The 21,672-nt window shown below is 43.8% G+C and overlaps 1 protein-coding gene across 3 annotated transcripts in view; it reads right to left on the minus strand.

Annotated features, from left to right (window-relative positions):
• TRMT1L (tRNA methyltransferase 1L) overlaps positions 1-21,672 on the minus strand; it is a 322,764-nt gene that overhangs the window by 93,821 nt on the left and 207,271 nt on the right. For 2 of the 3 annotated variants that reach the window (XM_073608381.1, XM_073608378.1), the window contains one exon: positions 19,215-19,268. The exons of the other annotated variant lie outside the window; for it this stretch is intronic. In XM_073608381.1, the coding sequence (XP_073464482.1) occupies positions 19,215-19,268 (54 nt within the window). The remainder of the gene's footprint in view (positions 1-19,214; positions 19,269-21,672) is intronic. 3 annotated transcript variants of the gene reach the window in all.

The raw sequence follows: 21,672 nt of genomic DNA on the forward strand, positions 1-21,672 counted from the left end.
TTCCCTGAAAAAGACCCTTACCTCACGTGTTGGATTTTACCTGTCTTTCTGAGAGTTGGTTTGGGCCTCTTCCATTATTCATTTCATCCAAATTTTCTTGGACCATCTTATTGTTATCATGCGTTTCAGTTTTTGTTGTATAATGTTATTTATTTTTCGTAATATATTTGTACCATTTTATAGATCATTTTCATTCTTTGAGTGTTCATGGTCCTTTAAAGTCCCACCTTTGAGGAAATGTGTTTTTACATATCGTTATCAGGGATGCGGACCTGAACCCCTCTTTTCCAAATCAGTTGGTCTAAATATTTTCTGTCCATTTCAACAGGGTAGTAAATACCCATTGCTCATATCTTTGACTAACTGCTTTGGAAAAAATTCTTTTGATTGTAATCTAATTTCAATTTAATTGACCATGGCCAATTATGCCGGTCAAAATTAGAAAGCCCTTATGACAGGGTTTTTCAAGGAGAAAAAGGACACAGACTTGTCCACCATCTTTCTCAGCCTTAGGAAATTATTGGAGAAAAAATCCTCTCTCCATTGGCATGTTCATTCCTTTGAGCAATATATTGATATGAATCTTGCTCCTCTTGGATTACGTCCTAAAATCTTCCCCACTATGGCGAACACAAGTCCCTCTTTTAAAAAACCCTTTGTTATGCTCCGAAGGCATGATGTTGCTCTTAAGGGATGAGTATGCCACTAGGTCAAGAGAGATTGATAGGGACTTGGACTCCATTTAAGATTCGCTCTCCCACTATAAGGACCATTCAGCAAATTGTCAAATAGATACAGAACTGAGTGAACTTTTAGAAAATTTTAATCATCAAATTTTGATCAAAAAAGAGAAAAAAAATGCAAAGGGATATAAATAGCCTTTAGGGAGGGGAGAGCTTTTGTTTGGACTTCAATACATCCCAAGAAGACCTTTCCACCTAACTACTACAATAACTCCAAAAATGTGGATCCCCATATTTCAGAAGCATCTTCTGTTTTATAATTTTCTGCTTCTTCCCATCAATCTTCTAGGATCAAAAAATCAAGTAAAACAAAAAGGAATTCTCAGGGTAGTGGGTCCCACGAAAAGTCATACAAAAAGAGACTGACGGATCCAGGACACGGTGGTGAATCTAGTGTACACATGGTGTCAGGGCAACCCCAAGGAAGACGGCTCTCTTACTTCTATTCCTAGCACGGTTATGGTATCTCATACTAATACATATATTGGTTTTCCACGTAAATGATCATTACCATCTACTTCTACACAAGGCATTTTTTTGGTACCAGGCCAAGAGCAACTCTCGACTCCGTTGAGTGCTCTTATACCAATTTAACTACATTTAGTTCATCTTCGGCACAGGATTATTCACTCAATGTGGTGAATTTTTAAAAATATCTGCTTAATAATATCGAAACAGATATACTCTCGAGGGGTTTAAGGTTTTGTCCTAATAAGGATATTGACAAGTTTGAAGCTATAAAAGGATAATCAGCTTTTTGCAAGGAAAATCATCCTTAAACAACTTTATTGTAAGACCACAAAGGAAGGAAAATCACTTAAACCCCAAGAATTACAAGCTATAGATAATTTAATTGCCCTTTTAGAAGAAAGTGATCGCAATCCTGATCTTATTGACCGCACAGATATTGAGCATCTTTTGCAGAAGTTAGATCAAGCTCCGCCTTCCAATGCATCCATTTGTTTACCTAATGTTAAAAAGTCGTCAGATAAATTTCCAGCATTGGGCTTAAATCCGAATGTCCTTGCATTTGTTAGGCTCACTACCAATGAAATTAAAAACATTAAAATTAAGCAAAACACGAGCTGTAATCTCTCTGTGCTTGAACATCAAACTCTTCAAAATCTATCAAGTAATTCGACAATCACTATAAAGCCCTCTGACAAGGGGGGCAATATAGTGGTTCTCGATAATGAGCAGTATATCCAGATGTGTATGAAAATCTTGAACAATAGAATCTGGTACTCACCTGTAACCACAACTAAAATTGACAAACTTGAGCAAGAATGTTATCAATTAGTAGATGCTGCATTTTATCATACTTTAATCTCTAAGAATGAATGGGAATTCATTCGTACCCCCTTTCCACGTACACAAGTTTTATGCATTACCGAAACTGCACAAGAGTATGTTGCACCCATCATATCAGGCAATGGTACTTTGACTGAGAACCTGAGTAAATTAATGGTCACCTTTGCCCTCACGTTCTGAGTATCCCGAGCTACATGCGGGATACCATCCATCTTCTTCAAAACATTGATGGCCTGCAGGTTCCCAGGCAATGCGATCCTTGCGGCCATCAATGTAGAAGCCCTTTATAGTTCTATTCCGAACGATAAGGGCCTGGCCTGCATTCGACGAGTTCTATCAGAAAAGAGCCGTTGTGATCGTAAATTTAAGGATTTTATCATTGACACATTGAGCTTTATTCTAGGTTGCCACTTCCTCCAGGTGCAGGGCATAGCGATGGGGACTTGTTGTGCCCCATCCTACGCCAATCTGTACCTGGGGGAGTGGAAATGTATGATTAGTACCTCGGATGAATTGACCTTTTTATATAATCATGTGACCTTGTGGTTTCGTTTCATCGATGATGGTCTTCTAGTCTGGAATGGCTCTGATGAGCTGCTACACGATTTTGTACATACCTTGAATGTTAATACCTTTAATCTCAGCTTCACCATGTCTTATGACCTGGCAAAAATGGAGTCTTTAAATATATATATCCATAAAGTTAAGGAGGGTATGTTGTCAAGTAGCCTTTACCACAAACCCACCACGGGTAATGGCATATTACACACCACCAGCTTCCATCCTAGAAGCTTGGTTAACGCAATCCCTTTTGGACAGTATCTCTGCATCAGACGGAACTGTTCAAATGACATCACATTCAAAGAGGAAGCAAATAAACTGAAAGCGAGATTGCAAGCTCGAGGGTATTCAAATAAATGCCTCAAGCGAACTTTAAAAAAAAGCGATTACCAAAACCAGGCAACTACTATACAAAGCTAAAATTGATAAAGCTGATACTAATCACCTAAGAAGCTTCACCCATTTTTCCAACCAGCAGGAGAGTTTCAAAATGATCATTAATAAATATTGGCATGTTCTAACACTTGATCCTATAGCTGGATCATGTGTACCAGAACGTGAAGCTTTCACATTTCGGCGCGCTAGATCTTTAAGAGATAAACTGGTCTCAAGTGAGCTTAGACAGGATGGAAGGGACCCCTGCAAAAGACCTGGTACCTTTACCTGTGGGGGAGGGATGTGGGTATTGTCAATATATGAATACCTCTAAGTACCCAGATCTCCCAAATAGAATTCAATAGAATTTAGTTCCTAGACATTTTGCCAACTGTCATACTCAAGGTGTTGTATATCTACTTCACTGTGACTGCTCCTGCTTCTATGTGGGTAAGACCAAAACGGAATTCTGGCAGAGAGCACGACATATCTGTAGTATGCAATCCTGTAACGCCATTGGGACGCCATGTCACTCTGTTCCATGGTGTCCTCTTTCCGCAAATAAAATTCCTAATATTGGACCGTGTTCACCCAGGCCTTAGAGGCGGGAACTTGAACAAGACACTCCTGCAGCAGGAGCAGTGTTGGATTTTTAGACTCAACACTACTACCTTCCCAGGTCTATTTCCTACAAGTCTTTCCTGGAAGGATTCGTCTCGGCCGGCCAAGTGAACGAACAATAGCCATACTGGAATTCTTCACATTTCCTTTTCCTCTTTTCCCTCCTTTCCCTTTTCCTCTGTTTTTGAATTTTGATCCCTGATTTTTTGCCCCCTTTCTTGTATATGGGGAAGCAACCTTTAAATATGAGAGGTCCTTTTGATGCCAGTTACAGCAAAATTACTCCCAACACTAGTGGCCATTTGCAGTTCATGTGGGTCTGTGATAGAATATGTGCTTTGCAAAATTCCATCTACAAACTTTATAGTGACAGGTATGTGCAGTTTGATGTATTGGTTAACTCTGATGAGCGTCCCTTTATCATGTGCACTGTTTTTTTCTGTGTATCAGTTCAATATATTACTTTGTCTTTTTATTTTTTATGTCTCACATTTAGATTCATGCTGGTCTGCCATCTGTGAAGGCTCTGGCCCCCCTTCCCCTCCCCGTGTTGTTTTTTCCCTCTTTTCCTGAAGAAGACCCTTACCTCACATGTTGAAACCTGTTGGATTTTACCTGTCTTTCTGACAGTTGGTTTGGGCCTCTTCCATTATTCATGTCATCCAAATCTTCTTGGACCATCTTATTATCATGTGTTTCAGTTTTTGTTGTATAATGTTATTTATTTTTTGTAATAAACGTGTACCATTTTATACATAACTTTCATTCTTTGAGTGTTCATGGTCCGTTAAAGTCCCACTGTACTTACTGGTCCCCAAAAAGAGTCAGTTAAGATTTGGCCCCCCTCACTACACACAGAATCAGGCCCCGACCCCTTCAACCTTGGCAAACAGATGATAATAGAAGTCTGAAAAAATGTAGTTGTGCTCACGAGCACCAGTGGCGTAAGACTAAGGCTCAGCTCAGAGAGATTTCAACCAATATAAATCTGCCCTCCAAAAATACAATTCCAACCTCCTCACTGCCAAGCAGACCTACTTTATCACTCTCATTAGCAGCTTATCATCGCGTCCCTGTCAACTCTTCTCTGCCTTCAACTCTACTTCGTCCTCCACCGCCTGCACCCGCCAACTCACTCACTGCCCAGGAGATCGCCAATCACTTCAAACAGAAGATTGATACAATTCATGAGGAGATCTCTACTGTTCCGATACCCTCCATGCTTCACACTTCATGCCCACAGGCACAATCATTACTTTCCCCTTTCAACCCCACCATTATAGACGAGGTTGCTAAACTACTTGCTACTGTCCACCTTACCACCTGCCCTCTGGATCCTGTTCCCTCACAAATGCTACGTTCACCCTCTGGCTCTATGCTACACTCTCTAAACCACATCTTCAATCTCTCCCTCTCTTCTGGCATCTTCCCCAACTCTCTAAAACATGCACTTGTCAGACCCATACTTAAAAAGCCCTCACTGGACCCATCCAATCTTAACAACCTACGCACCATCTCCTTGCTCCCCTTCTTATTCAAACTCCTCGAACGTCTGGTCTACAACCGACTGAGCGTCCACCTCGCTGATAATAGCCTTCTTGATCCCCTTCAGTCTGGATTTAGTCCTCAACACTCCACAGAAACTGCTCTCCTAAAACTAATGATCTACTAATGGCCAAAACCAATCGACACTATTCTGTACTCCTACTCCTGGACCTCTCCTGCTGCCTTTAATACGGTTGACCACCCCCTCCTCCTCAAAGAACTCCACGACTTTGGTCTCCGTGACTGTACTCTTCGCTGGTTCTCTTCCTACTTATCCAACCACACCTTTAGCGTTTCCTACAACTCTACTTCCTCTTCCTTTCTCAGTCGGGGTCCCCCAAGGTTCTGTTTTTGGACCTCTCCTATTTTCAATCTACACCTCCTCCCTGGGTCAGCTGATAGCATCCAATGGTTTCCAATACCACCTCTACACTGACGACACCCAAATCTATTTCTCTACCCCTCAGCCCACTTCCTCTGTCTCCTCACGTATCACTAATTTAGTATCAGATATATCATACATAGTCTATCACCTCTTCAATCCATCATGAATGCTGCTGCCAGACTCATCCACCTTACCAATCGCTCTGTCTCTGCTACCCCTCTCTGTCAATCCCTCCACTGGCTTCCGGTCAGCCAAAGAATTAAATTCAAAATACTAACAACTACATACAAAGCCATCCACAATTTAGCCCCCAGCTACATCGCTAGCCTAGTCTCTAAATACCAACCTACTCGTTCTCTTCGTTCCTCTCAAGACCTTCTGCTCTCTAGCTCCCTCATCACCTCCTCCCATGCTCTCCTCCAGGACTTTTCCAAAGCATCTCCAATCCTATGGAATGCCTTACCCCAATCTGTCCACTTATCTACTACTCTATTAGCTTTTAGACAATCCCTGAAAACCCTTCTCTTCAGAGAAGCCTACCCTACCCACACTTAACAACATTTTTTTTAATTTTCTCCATCAGCTCACCCCCCACAGTTATTACCTTTTTGTTTCCACTTGACCCTCCCCTCTAGATTGTAAGCTCTAACGAGCAGGGCCCTCTGATTCCTCCTGTATTGATAGTGTACTGTCTGCCCTCATGCGCAAACTGTTGGCGCTATATAAATCCTGTTTAATAATAATAATTTGTCCGCCTTATTGTTGCAGTCCCGCTAAAAATCGCTGATCGCTGCCATTACTAGTATAAACAATAAAAAGTCCAAAGATCTATCCCATAGTTTGAAAACGCTATAACTTTTGCGCAAACCAATCAATATACGCTTATTGAGATTTTTTTTTTTTTTTACCAAAAACCATGTAGCAGAACACATATTGGCCTAAATTGATGTAGCAATTTGTTTTTTTACATTTATTTTAATGTGTTTATAGCAGAAAGGAAAATCGTTTTTTTTTTTTTCAAAATTGTCAGTTTTGTTTATAGCGCAAAAAATAAAAACCATAGGAGGTGATCGAATACCTCCAAAAGAAAGCTCTATTTGTAGGGGAAAAAAAAAAGGACATTAATTTTTTTTGGGGGTACAGTGTCGCATGACCGAGCAATTGTCAGTTAAGTCAACGCAGTACAGTATTGCAAAAATGGTCTGGTCAGGAAGGGGGTAAAACCTTCCGGGCTCAAATGGTGAAAAGGCACAGGGTCGCACATGATGACCAGCATGAGCACAATGGCATCCCGTGTGTCCCTGCAACCAATTCATCCAACTATACAAAAAAGTGGCAAGCACCCCAATCTATAACTGGCCTTTACAGCAAGGAGCACATGGAAGGGCAATGCACATCACCAACAAAGAAGAGATTTACCAGTGCACTTACCAACTGTTTTTAACGTAAACTGTTAGACAGGGCCACTCTGGTTGTTTTGCAGGCTGGTTGGTAAGTGTGCTGGGAAATCTCCCCCACTCTGATAAGTAGGGGCATGCCATCACGGAGAGAGGGCTTGGAGTCAGACTTGGCTGGCTTGGAGGTCCACGTCTTCTATTATTAATAATTATAATTTATATTATATATATGTACACATACAGTACAAGAATGACCAGTCCAGATTTCAGTTGTGAGTGGTTGAGTTGTCAACTAAAGCCAACTCAATTTTAACATATTAAAGGGGACTTGTTGATGTTAATATGCAAGAATACAGATTAGGGATATAGGCATTCCAGGACAAGTCCATTCTACACATCAAAAGGGTGTTAAGGTGGTATCTGTTAATCTAATTACACATATCAAAGGGGACAGATAGTGACTCTGGGCTATATTAATGTTAATATGCAAGAATGCAAATTAGGGCAGTTTATGACTGCAGCTGAATATAACATGGCGTTCAGTCTATTCACGGTCTGTGTGTGATTATGAAGGCACAAGTCTAGGAAACATGGGAATCTGAAGGCTAGTATTATATTTACTCTGTTGGATTTTGTCATCTGTTGCAAGACTTTGTTCTGTGTTGGAAGTCAATAAAGTGCATCTCTCTGGAAGAATTGGGTTGCTGCAGAAGAGTACTTACATCATCATTATAATAACTACTAATTCATTATCTACCCACTATACAAGGATATATCACTACAACCTAGACTTGGAACTCAAGGCCTGAGAGGAAGGAAAGAATTTTTCCCAGTCTCTGGAGTAGAAAATGTACATGCAGAGGGGCATGCCTTATTTTCCTGGGGAGTAGTCTTACCACCTGTGATCTCCTTGATGTATGTGACTAAGGAGAGACCAAACAGGCACTCTACCTCAGCTGATGGAGAGGAAAGAGATTAGATGAGAGAGGGGTGGGTTATATAAGGGAAGTCCCTGCAGCTTTCTTTTTACCAGTGTCTGATCACCTAAAGGTAGCTATACATAACCCATGGTTAAAGACTAAATTCATGAGGGGCGCATGCGCGCGGCTTTACATGGCAGACGCTTCTCTGTAAAGCTGTGCACTCCCCGCCGCACACTCGGGACTCTTGCGCCTCACTGCATTTCGGAGCCTCTCTTACAGGGATCGCATCTCCCCACATCAGTGCCTCTTCCGGTATGGTGCTAACAGGACATCGCGGTAAAACTAAGCAGAAACCCATCAAAGAAGCGCTGGCCCGCGCTTCCTCCAAGATGGCGGCGAAGGCCCGGGCCCTGGCTGAACTCTCAGCGTCCTCTCCTGCTCGCTCTGATGTGCTTGACAGTGAAGAAGAGACTGACATACAGGAGAACCTTGGCGGTTCCCCTTCCTTTCCACACACAGGTATGTCACAAACTGCCTTTATGAAACTTATGGAAGCAATGCTTCACAAGGCCCTTAAAGCAACATCAGACCAGATTACCAATAGCCTGAGATGTGAAATCTGCGAGATAGGCCAACTCACAGCAGACCTTGAAACTAGGGTCGACGACACGGAGTTAACCCTTCAAGAACAAGCACAGGAGCAAATTGCCCTCCGGGAGGAAAACTCCATGCTTCTATCCCGCCTCGAGGACGCGGAAAACCACTCCCGCAGGTCTAACCTACGCCTCAGAGGTATACCGGAGACAATTGATGACTTACAATCATTCACTACAGCATTATTCCAAGAGCTGGCGCCCTCCATACCTATTGAGCGCCTTGAATTCGACAGAATCCACAGGGCACTCACCAGGCGCCAGACGGAAGGACCACCAAGGGACATTATCATCAAGCTGCATTTTTTTCGCACGAAAGAACAGCTACTAGCAGCCGCCTGCAATAACAACTCCCTTCAGTTCCAGAGCCACACATACCAATTGTTCTCCGATTTAGCACCCCTCACTATTGCTAAACGCCGTGCTATGAAACCTCAATTGCAAATACTACTACAGCACCAGCTTAAGTATACGTGGCGGTTTCCATTCGCATTACAATTCTCCTTTAAGGGACAGCAGCATACCTGCACCACCCCAGAATCGCTTCAAAGACTGCTGGAATCGCTTCACCTGTCTCCCCAGACCAACCATTCGGATACATCCCTTCCTCGCACGCCAGCCAGATCTGCTTCCCAACCATACACCACGACCCCTAAACGGAATAACTCTGGTCCACCATCCATCCGGAAAGGAACCCCAGCAAGATCATCTGAATATTCTTATCTTAGCCCGAAATCCCGAGCCCCACGCTGAAGTCAAAGATACTGACTTTCTTTTCTTATCTCCTCTTTTTTTTTTTGAGCACACAGGTTCTCGTTTGCATTTGCAGTGATTGACTTCACACCATTCCAAGAGATCCTCCCTGCGACCGAGACCTGCTGGATGACCACCGTCGAGTACAGTCACTCTACGTTCTGCAAATGTTTTCTCTTCAGGGCTCACAGGCCACTTAAGGCCTGTTCAGGTTCAGTTGTTTTGTTCTATTATTTTACCGTTTTAATGTTTTCGTTTGATACTATTGCCATACTAATTTCAATAACGCAAATGTGCAATGAACATACCCAATGGACGCTTAGCTGGGCCCACGCATAGTGAGCCAGGTTAACCCCATTACTTTACCACTTCCATGTTCGAGTAATGGTAATGAAACAGTTATATAACTTTTGCACTTTGGTTAATATGTTGCTATTGTCAGGTATAATTTCTTAGTATGCACCCCATGTCCCTCCATTTCACCCATCCCTACTTTCCTCCTCCCCTCGCCTCTTCCCTTTTCTCCCTCTTTTCACTCCCCCTTCTCCCCCTCCCCCCGTTTCTCTCCTTCTCCCCCTTCCCCCCTGTCTTTATCTCCCCCCTCCCCCTCTCTCCTCCCTCTCCTTCCCTTCTCCTTCTCTCTTTTAATCTCAATATATTTATCCCTCACGGGAATGGCACTTACTGAAAATTCATACATGTGCTTTTCAGTTACTGGAATGTATTGTACCTTGCGTTCTTACATTTTCCCCCCTCTCCCCCCCTTTTTTTATTTTGATATTTTACTGTTACATACAATGTTGGGGAGCAAAGGGGAAAAACTTACATTTCTTTTTTACCTTAAATTGTCTTTATTATCCCCGTTTGCGGCAGGGAGCAGTCAATGCTTACCCTCTCTACGGTGCGCCCACTCTCTGACTGGATTTTTGGTCGCAGAGTCGGTGCACACATTGGTCGGGCACTACTGATCTGTTGCCTCCTTATCAGGGGGATTACTCAGTACTTTGCCCGACACCCTATGTTCTCCCTCTCCTTTCATTTCTCCTTCCCCCTCTTCTATTCTATACCTTTACTTTTTCACCTTCTTTTAACCGGTCGGCTCGCACGGGCCCTGTGCTCTCTGATATTGGCTCCTCATACACCCTATAATGGCCCCATTTGAAATTCTTACCCTAAACGTTAAGGGACTAAACTCACCACACAAGCGAGTGAACGCGTTTCAAACATTTGCATCACTAAAGGCTAAGGTAGTAGCCCTCCAGGAAACTCATTTCTCTACATGCCAAACCCCGAGCTTTTTTAGTTCTAAATACCCACAGGTATTTACTGCTTCAGCAAACACGAAGCATAGAGGAGTTTTGGTGGCTTTCCATCACACCATGCCATTTACCCCCCTGACTGAGATAAAAGACCCCGAAGGTCGCTACCTAATTCTCGTGGGACTATTGCAAGACATAACTACAACTTTTGTCTCCTATTACGCCCCCAACACAAACCCGAACCCTTTTTTTCCCATTTATTACAGGTTGTGAAAACACACTGTAAGGGAATCTTGTTCCTGTGCGGTGATTCCAATTCAGTGTTGCAACCACACTTCGATAAATCGCCTTACGCCCCAGAACACTACACTCCTTCTACACAATTTAGTAAACTAATACAAATGGCCTCCCTCCTAGACACATGGAGAGAACTCAACCACAATGTATAGAAAAACTATACATTCTACTCAAAACCACATAAATCTTTTTCCAGGATCGACCATATTTTTATTTCTATAGCATCTGCCCCACTCCTTCTTCACTCACATATTCAACCAGTCACATGGACAGATCACTGTGCTGTTATCACCACAGTGTCATCCTTAATTCCGCAAGCTACCAACAGGTCATGGTGCATGAATGATTCTCTACTAACCAATCAATCATATTTTCTAGATATCCAGATAGCCCTTAAGGACTATCTTACACACAACGCCACCCCTGACATCTCCCCCATTCTGCTCTGGGAAGCACATAAACCCGTAATACGAGGCACATGCATCTCAGTGGCATCGCACCTCAATAGAGATAAGAAACTCAAACTTGAATCAGATTGCCACGATAGTTTCCTTCTATTCCAAGCCAACCGAAGCGCACAAACATTAGAAAAAATTAAACTAGAATTAGATTTACTTCTCGCTGAGACGGCCGATAAGGCTATTCGTAGGTCTAACCACACGATCTACACCAAAGCAAATAAACCAGACACCTACCTGGCTTTACGTCTACGCAGACCAGACTGTACTCGTATTCCCATTAGACTCAGACTGGCTAAGGACACAATCACTAGCAATCCAGTAAAGGTTCTCTCGGAGTTCCGTAAACAGCTAGCAAATCTTTATGATTCTAAAGCAGCGTTTCCATGGCGCCAAGCGGAGAAACTGTTCCATAATTTGCCTATTCCAACCCTGTCTGAAGCCAGTCGCAAGCTCATGGAAAGTACGATCACAACAGACAAAGTTCTGGCAGCCATCAAAACCCTCAAACCTCATAAGCGCCCGGGTCCTGATGGCCTTCCCAGTCTTTATTATAAGAAATTTGCTGCAGAGCCATCTCCCCTTCTCACCAATACTTTTAATGCCATACTAAAACAACACTCTTTTGGCAGAGACACGTTGACAGCGCTTATTTCAATGATCCCAAAACCAAACACTGACAGTACATTATGGTCCAACTACAGGCCAATCTCACTTCTAAACGTGGACATCAAGATCCCAGCCAAAATCCTAGCCCTACGCCTCAATCCCATCATTGGAGGATTGATACATAAGGACCAGGTTGGTTTTATACCTAAACGACAAGCCAGCGACAACATCAGACGTGTAATTCTCCTACAACACCTGGCCCGCTCCCGTAAAATCCCTATGCATCTCCTCTCCCTAGACATACGGAAGGCTTTTGACACAGTCTCCTGGCCTTATTTATTTTATATCCTTCAGCGCTGGGGCTTCGGCCCACACTTTTTAAGCTGGATTAATGCCCTGTATAACCACCCACAGGCATATGTGCATTATTCCGGATTTCGGTCAGACCCTTTCCCTATCTCACGGGGAACTAGACAGGGCTGTCCCTTATCCCCTCTGTTGTTCGCACTCACAATTGAACCTCTAGCAGCCCTGATTAGATCTAACCCTGATATCCGGGGCTTGGAGGTAGCATCTGTCTCATAAATTGTGTCTCTTTGCTGACAACGCACTAATGTTTATCACATCACCCCATACTACATTACCAAACCTTATGAACACCTTAGATACATTTTCTCAAATATCCGGACTAGAAGTCAACCAATCCAAATCCAAGGCTCTCGACGTGTCTCTGCCACAAGCGGATCTCGAAATTTTGCGCAAAAATTTTCCCTTCCACTGGTCCTCCTCATCTATTCCCTACTTAGGGATCAAACTGACTAAAGACCCATCCAACCTGTTCCAATCTAATTATCTCCCAATGCTCACCCAGCTATCTTCTCTACTTAATTCTTGGCTACCTTTATGCGTCTCATGGTTGGGGCGTATCGCAGCTGTGAAAATGTCCCTGTTGCCAAAGCTTCTGTACGTATACAGAGTGCTCCCTATCACAGTCCCACCCTATTACCATAGGATCATACAAAACAAAGTTTTCAGACACATTTGGGGCTCTATTAGGCCCAGAGTGGCGAGACCGGTTCTTCTCCGTAACAAGCTCAGTGGCGGCCTGGGCATTCCCAACTTCTTGCATTACTATCATGCAGCCCGACTAGCCTAGTCAATGTTATACCACTCTAAAGTTGAGATACCACTTTGGGTTGAACTCGAGGCCATTGACCTACACCTGATTAGTGTAACTAATTTACTATGGCTCCCTACAACAGCACGAGGACCCATAACCAATCCAGTAACACAGCACACGCTTAAACTATGGGATAGACTGAAGTCCCCCTTTAAGTTAATCTCCCCACACTCCCCACTTCTATCCTATTTAGGCCACCCTCAATTTTACCCAGCTCACACAGAGCCAGCCTCATTCCAAGCCTGGGTCCAGGCGGGTCTGACTCGCATTTGCGATCTAATTAGTGGAGACTCTGTAAAATCGTTTCCAAATATCCAGGTGCAAACACAGCTCCCCAGCAGAGAATGCTTCCGCTACCTCCAAATTAAACATTTTGCTCAAACTATCAAAAAATCTAACTCTGGGCTGGATACTCTAACTGAATTTGAGCATATGTGCGACTCTGACCCGCATGCACCAGGTACTATTTCTCGCCTATACTCCCACCTTACATCACCACCCCTGAGTCTCCCCACCTATGCACAGCGATGGTTAAGGGACTTAGATATTAACCTTGAAATGGATGACTGGACGACCATATGGTCTAATACAAAAAAACTTATCCCAAAACGTTGTTGCTTCAGAAGCAAACTACAAAGTGTTAATGTGCTGGTATCTAGTCCCAGCTAGAATCGCTAAATTTCTACCCGAATCTTCTCCAAGCTGTTTCAGAAGGTGTGGAGACAGGGGCACACACTTACACATCTGGTGGACATGCCCCTTGGTACAGTGCTTCTGGGCAACAGTATTCCGGATGGCATCCACCCTCCACCAAGTCACTTTAGCTCCTAGCCCAACAATAGCCCTCCTTAATTATTTCCCGCAAGATTACACTAGAACACAACTCAGTCTCCTCCTTCACTTATTTACCACAGCCAAGCAGACGATTGCTAAGGCTTGGAAAACACCCACTCTTAACATAGTCGAAATGAAGAATAGGATTACCCAGGCAATGATACATAGCAAAATTGAAGCGAAAATCCTTGATAAAGTCCCTCAACACTCCAGAACCTGGCAACCCTGGGTTGAGCATTTTTTGCCAGCAGATATTGATGAAAACCTCTTGTCACTTTAGGTGGGTCTTGGTACCACCTTAAGATTTTGAATTGGTTCTTGTACCCGCGCGGACCGACCGGTCCCTCTTTCCCCTCTACTTCTCTTATCCATATCTTCTTTTCTTAGATCCCCCCCTTTACTACTACTTTTTCTTCTTTCTTTCTTTCTTCTACCCTAACTTACTTTTTATTATTAAATACTGGTAATGTACTCTGTCACAAGTGATAATTTCGGTGGCCTCCCCACCAGTGTTCTTGGGGTATGGCCAACATTTTAATATAGTAAAACTGGGGACATTGCTCCCTTTAACTATTTGTGTATCTAGCTACACTAAATCAGAATGTTATTTGACTGTGAATCGACCCGCTGCTATATCATTCAGTTTTCTTTATGTTCATGTTCTTTTACCTTATTGTCATATGCACTGTCCACTATCCATACGGTACTATGTATTGAGCTTTATGTAACAGTTGCAAGTAAATTACCAATAAAATATTTGAAAAAAAAAAAAGACTAAATTCATGTGTCCTCTACTGGAAGACAATGAACATTTCTGCCATCACATTGCAGCACCACCAAATAAATGTGCATAAATAAATAACTAAAAAAATTAAATATGTGAAATGAATCCAAATATAGTCAAAATAAACATCGCCATATGGGAGTGCAACTATACTCTAACCCAGGGGTAGGCAACGCCCCGGCACTGGTGTCGCAAGTGGCACGCGAAGCCTCTTTTGCCAGCATTTGGCTCCCTCCCCATCAGCAGAGCAGCGCAGGGAAGCGTCAGTGAGACACTAATGCATTCCAATTTCAGAGTTCCCCACGCCGCAGAAGAGAAGATGGTTGCCACTACCAATCTCAGATAAAATGGATTTCACTGTGATTGAGAAAACCACAATCAGGTGACAGTTTGTGGAATTACTGTTGAGCTTCTGGGAACTTTGATGAATCTATTCCTGAACCTTAGCGTCACTTACTACTGAACCCCTGCACTCTGTGTTCCTTTAAGCCACAGCCAGTATTCAGCGTAATGAAAATCACACCCAACTTTTGCTGCGGTGCAGGGGGTACAGCAGATGAGAAGGAGTTACAGCAGTGGGGCAGATGTGCAGGGAGGTACAGTGGTGGAAGAGATGAGAAAGGGGTTCAGCAGTGGGACAGAAGAACAGGGGGGTACAGTGATGGGGCAGATGAGCAGGGGGGTTCAGTGTTGGGGCAGATGAGAAGGTGGTTCAGTGGTGTGACAGAAAAGCAGGGGGGTAGAGCAGTGGGACAGATGTGAAAGGAGGTGTATTGGTGGGACAGATGAGCAGGGGGTTACAGTGGTGGGGCAGTTGAGCAGGGGGTACAGAGGTGAGACAGATGTGCAGGAGGTACATTGGTGGGGTAGAGGAGAAAGCAGGTTACAGTGGTGGGGCAGATGAATAGATGGGTTCAGCGTAAGGACAGATGAGAATGTGATTCCGTAGTGAGACAGAAGAGCATGGGAATATGGCGGTGGAGCAGATGTGCAGGGAGGTACAGTGGTGGGGCAGATGAGAAAAGTGGTACATTGATGGGGCAGATGAGAAGGGGTGTTACAGTGGTGGGGCAGATGTGCAGGGGGTACAGTGGTGGGAGGGATAAGAAGGGGGTTCAGCGGTGGGACAGAAAAGCAGGGGTGTACAGTGATGGGGCAGATGAGCAGGGGGTTACTGTGGTGAGACAGATCAACGGGGTTCAGGGTTGGGCCAGATGAGAAGGGGGTTAAAGTGGTGGGAAAGATGAGCGGGGGGGAGGGTCAGTGTTGGGGCAGATGAGAAAGGAGGTGCATTGGTGGGACAGATGATCCGGGGGTTAAAGTGGTTGGGCAGAAGAGCAGGGGGTACAGAGGTGGGGCAGATGTACAGGGGGGTACAGTGGCAGGGCAGTAAAGAAAGGAGGTACATTGGTGAGACAGATGAGCAGGGGTTTACATCGGTGGGACAGATGTGCAGGAGGTACAGTGGTGGGGCAGATGAGAAATGGGGGTTACAGTGATGGGGCAGATGAGCAGATAAGTTCAGATGAGAAGATGGTTCAGCGGTAAGACAGAAGAGCATGGGGGTACAGTGGTGGGGCAGATGTGCAGGGTAGTACAGTGGTGGGGCAGATGTGCAGGGTAGTACAGTGGTGGGGCAGATGTGCAGGGTAGTACAGTGGTGGGGGAGATGTGCAGGGTAGTACAGTGGTGGGGGAGATTTGCAGGGTAGTACAGTGGTGGGGCAGATGTGCAGGGTAGTACAGTGGTGGGGCAGATGTGCAGGGTAGTACAGTGGAGAGGCAGATGTGCAGGGTAGTACAGTGGAGAGGCAGATGTGCAGGGTAGTACAGTGGAGAGGCAGATGTGCAGGGTAGTACAGTGGTGGGGCAGATGTGCAGGGTAGTACAGTGGAGAGGCAGATGTGCAGGGTAGTACAGTGGAGAGGCAGATGTGCAGGGTAGTACAGTGGTGGGGCAGATGTGCAGGGTAGTACAGTGGAGAGGCAGATGTGCAGGGTAGTACAGTGGAGAGGCAGATGTGCAGGGTAGTACAGTGGTGGGGCAGATGTGCAGGGTAGTACAGTGGAGAGGCAGATGTGCAGGGTAGTACAGTGGAGAGGCAGATGTGCAGGGTAGTACAGTGGTGGGGTAGATGAGCAGGGTAGTACAGTGGTGGGGCAGATGTGCAGGGTAGTACAGTGGAGAGGCAGATGTGCAGGGTAGTACGGTGGTGGGGTAGATGAGCAGGGTAGTACAGTGGTGGGGCAGATGTGCAGGGTAGTACAGTGGAGAGGGAGATGTGCAGGGTAGTACAGTGGAGAGGCAGAAGTGCAGGGTAGTACAGTGGTGGGGCAGATGTGCAGGGTAGTACAGTGGAGAGGCAGATGTGCAGGGTAGTACAGTGGAGAGACAGATGTGCAGGGTAGTACAGTGGTGGGGTAGATGAGCAGGGTAGTACAGTGGTGGGGCAGATGTGCAGGGTAGTACAGTGGAGAGGCAGATGTGCAGGGTAGTACAGTGGTGGGGTAGATGAGCAGGGTAGTACAGTGGTGGGGTAGATGTGCAGGGTAGTACAGTGGAGAGGCAGATGTGCAGGGTAGTACAGTGGAGGGGAAGATGTGCAGGGGGGGTACAGAGGTGAAACAGATTTGCAGGGGGGACAGTGATCTGAGGTGTGAAGGTAAATGAATTGGGGCTTATTTGAGTGCAGGATGTTAATTTATCACCACTAGTAGTAGTTTACAGCATTTACTTTATAAAAAATCCTTTTCGTGATTGAGAGCGTGAAGTTGACATTTTTTTGTTATAAAATCGGCACGCTCAAAAAAAAACATTTTTCGGCACAATGTGTTTAAAAGGTTGCCTACCCCTGCTCTAACCAATAGTGTCACAAAACACATATATAAAACTAGTTTATAGCAAAAAAAAACAACTTTCTATTATAGAACAAAAGAAACCGTTATGGATAGAAAAACGTGAAATGTCTTCCACCATCCAATTTGCATTAAATCTGCCAGTGTGTGGACCAGTGAATTGCACAGTCACCAGAAAGATGCTACAACAAGAGCAGCAAATACAGCCTGATCAATCAAGGCACAAATGACTTTGCCTCTTTGGCTGCTAACAACAATAAGGATTGGTATAAGTCCTGATGGATATGTATAAATCATTGCAGTGCCATCAAAATAAATGTGGGTGGGTGAATGAATGAATAAGTAAACAAATTAAATTAAATAAATCCAAAAGAAAAAAAATTAAATATATAAAATGCAACTATACGCATGTATAAAACAAGTTCATGGTGAGAAATGTCCTTCTATTAAAGTCCAAAACCAAGTGTTATGGATAGAAAAATAAGACGTGTATTCCACCATCCAATCCGCCAGTGTGTTTGACTGAACACCAAGTAAATTGCATGCTCACCAGAAATACAGTATATGCTAAAACTAGTCCAGCAAACACAACCCGATCGCTCCAGCCTTCTAATGGATGCCTCATCTCCGTCCTCACCTCTCTGCACAATAGAATGCCAGCTTGGGCTGTAGTGATACAGCTCACCAATGGAGCAGACAGATGGCCATAGTGTTAATTACTTGACTGTTCAAGCTGTGTGCGCTGCACTAGTTGTAGCATATTTCTGGCGAGTGTGCAATTCACTAAGTGTTTGATAAAAGTGGCAGATTTATTGTAGATTTGACTGGATGGTGGGAGAGATTTTACGTTTCTCTGTCCATAACACTTGGTTTTGGTCTCTAATAAAAAGACTATTTTCACCATGAACTTGTTTTATACATGGGACACTATTGGTTAAGCCCCGTACACACAGGCCGAATGCTGGGCGACATTGGCAGGTTCAATAAAAAACGTCTGACATTCGGCCTGTGTGTGCGACAGCTGGTCTGACAGAACCTGGCCATGTGGCCGGCTTCTGTCGGACGAGCATGCTGGAAAACCAGTAGCCGACCGGCTCCCGATCAGCCAATGGCTGATCGGAGCCTTATGGGTAGGGGGACAGAACGCAGCAGCTTAGCAGGGGAGGTTGCTGTACTAATGTCAGATTGTTAGTCTAGCAGCTCCAACCGGAGCTGACAGTTTTTTTTCATTCGACCCAAAAAACTCATAGTGTGTACCAGGCTTTAGAGTATAGTTGCACTCAATTATCTTCTTGTACTTTGGATTTATTTGGATTATTTTTACGCATTGTTTTTAATCTATTTAGTTACCTATTCATTCAAACATCCCTCTTTGCTCATATCTATTACGTAGAAAAGAGGGTGATGGGATTAGCAGTTTACAGAACAAAGATGAGATGTTTCTGCTTTCGGTTTAGCATTTCTGGCAAGATCAACAGGTGTTTGTGCATGCATATTAGGACTGGTTAGCTGCAATCTAACACATTTTTGTTCTTGGGTTTAGTTATACTTTAAGTATAAAAAAATCAGAATGTGATAAGTATCCTGGAAAAAAAACTGTATACGAACAAGGAACATTTTGTAATTTTCAGTTACAAAGTAACATTTAAAAATTTCAGTGTAAGTTACATACCAGGGTCTGACAATACATCTGTACCTGGAACTTTAATAAAAACGCCACTTTCTTCTGCAAAAGAGATCATAAAGTCACATAGCTTTATCAATCAATATAAAGTAATAGAAAACACAACAGGGCAAAACTGGGATTTTTGTATTACCTGTAAAATCCCTTTCTTGAAGTACATCACTGAACACAGGATCTTAGGCTTCGATCAAGAGTTATGCAGAACTCTTTAGGCGATTGGCACTGGCAAACAAATTATTAGGAGCTCTAGCATAATCCATCCACAAAGCCTGCATTTGGTAGCAACCAATAAGGAGTAAAATCATAAGGAACAGAGAGGAGGGTCCTGTAATGTACTCCAAGAAAAGGCTCTTACCGCTAAGGGTTCTTTCACATGATCGGCATCAGTTCTATCACGCAAAGTAAAAAAAAAAAAAAAAAAAAGACAACCAACCATGAAAACTCAGGCCTTTTACATCAGTTTCTACATCCATATTCAGTTCAGTTTATATCAGTATACATCTGTTTTTTCAGTTTTTGAAGAAACTAGTCATAGGTGGATAAAAAGTATTATCAAAGAAGGTTTTGTCCCTAAAAGCAAACAAACAGGACGGACAATAATAGACCACAATAGTTTACATATATATGTTTCTGTCCGCAAAAACGAAAAATGATGCAAACCATTTCAGTTTTATTCTGCAGCTTTCAGATGTAAGCGGATATACAGCACTGTGAAAAGGTTGCAAAGAAATGCTGCAAAGTAGGAATGTTTTCACATTTATATATTTTAATTGTTTATTTTTATCAAATTACAAAAATGCAAAGTGAGCGAACTGTAGAAAAATCTAAATCAAATCAATATTTGGTGTGAGTACCCTTTGGCTTCAAACCAGCATCAAATCTTAAACTTGCACAAAGTCAGAGATTTTGTAGGATTAAAGTCAGGTGTACCAGTTTTACAAAGCAGGTGCTAATGATCATCACTTTCATATGTAGGTTGAAACTGTCGTTAACTGAAACAGCTGTGTAGGAGGCTTAAAACTGGGTGAGGAAGAGCCAAACACTTCTATGTTGAGGTTTTGGAAGACCATTTCATGTTACAGGTCATACACCATAGCTGATTACAGTACAGTATTTATTTTTATTTGGAATTGCTGTTATTGATAATTTTTGTTGTTGTGTCTCGTTTCTGCTCGTTATTGTGATTTGTGTTGTCTTTGTTGAATGTAACTGGATCTTAGTAATTTCCCTTCAGGATTATTAAAGTATTCTGAATCTGAAGACTGAAGCCGGCCCAGCGGCAGGCCTCTGTTGGACCGGCTGCAGTACACACGATCCGAATGTCAGCCAGTTCCTATTGAATCAGCGGATGTCGCCCGACATTCGGCCTGTGTGTACAGGCTTAAGACTAAGCTCTGATTGGTTGAGTGCTAGTGTCAAGTTTGAAAAGTTTACACTATAAAGTGAATACATTTCAAATATGGCACTGGTCTTTTCAGTAACAGACACCGGGGGACCTTGTCTTACCTGACTTCAGTGCTGGTCCCTATATAGGGTCCAGACTGTGCTTGTGGTGGGTGTACCCCTGAAGGAGTCTTCAGGGTCTGGGCTCCATAAGGATAGACCACAGCTATGGTGCATAGCACCCTGAGGCTGACTACCTTGAAGTTACAAGCCTATAACCCTATATATCGCCCAAATCGTCCCCTCCGCTCCTCCCAGGACCTCCAGCTCTCTAGCTCCCTTGTTACCACCTCCCATGCTCGCCTTTAGGACTTCTCCAGAGCCTCTCCCATCCTCTGGAACTCCCTGCCCCAATATGTCCGATCAGCCCCTACCCTGTCCACCTTTAGAAGATCCCTGAAAACTCATTTATTCAGGGAAGCCTATCCCACACCCACCTAACAACTGTCCCAGAGCCATCCCCATCAAATCATTCTCTGCAGCTATTACCTTTTGTACCACCACCCCCTCCCTTTAGAATGTAAGCTCTACGAGCAGGGCCCTCCTGTACCTTTTGTATTGAACTGTACTGTAATTGTGTTGCCCCCCCTCTACATTGTAAAGCGCTGCGTAAACTGTTGGCGCTATATAAATCGTGAATAATAATAACCCAAGGTCTATGAATACTCTGCCTGTGTCCTGTACTGTACAATTTAGGTAAAAGATTTTAAGTGCCACATGCCCCAGAATAGTATGGGTTAAATGCTCAAAGTCTGTTGGGGGGTTGTAAAGCAGAGGAACTTCTTGTTATTTCTCACTCCTGCAGACTTCTTCCCCACTGGTACTCTAATGGAAAAAACATTTTTCTTCTGTGGCCGCTCCCTGGAAGACATCACATACAATGCAGGACAAACAGTTCTGCATTGTATGTGGCAACATTCAGAGCCTGCTCACATTCTGGGGCTGGAGTGGATCAGTGGGGAGCCAGCATGTCGGGAGACTGAGGAGTAAGGTAATATTTTTA

Source organism: Aquarana catesbeiana, linkage group LG12 (genome assembly GCF_042186555.1).
Source record: "Aquarana catesbeiana isolate 2022-GZ linkage group LG12, ASM4218655v1, whole genome shotgun sequence".
NCBI lineage: Eukaryota > Metazoa > Chordata > Amphibia > Anura > Ranidae > Aquarana > Aquarana catesbeiana.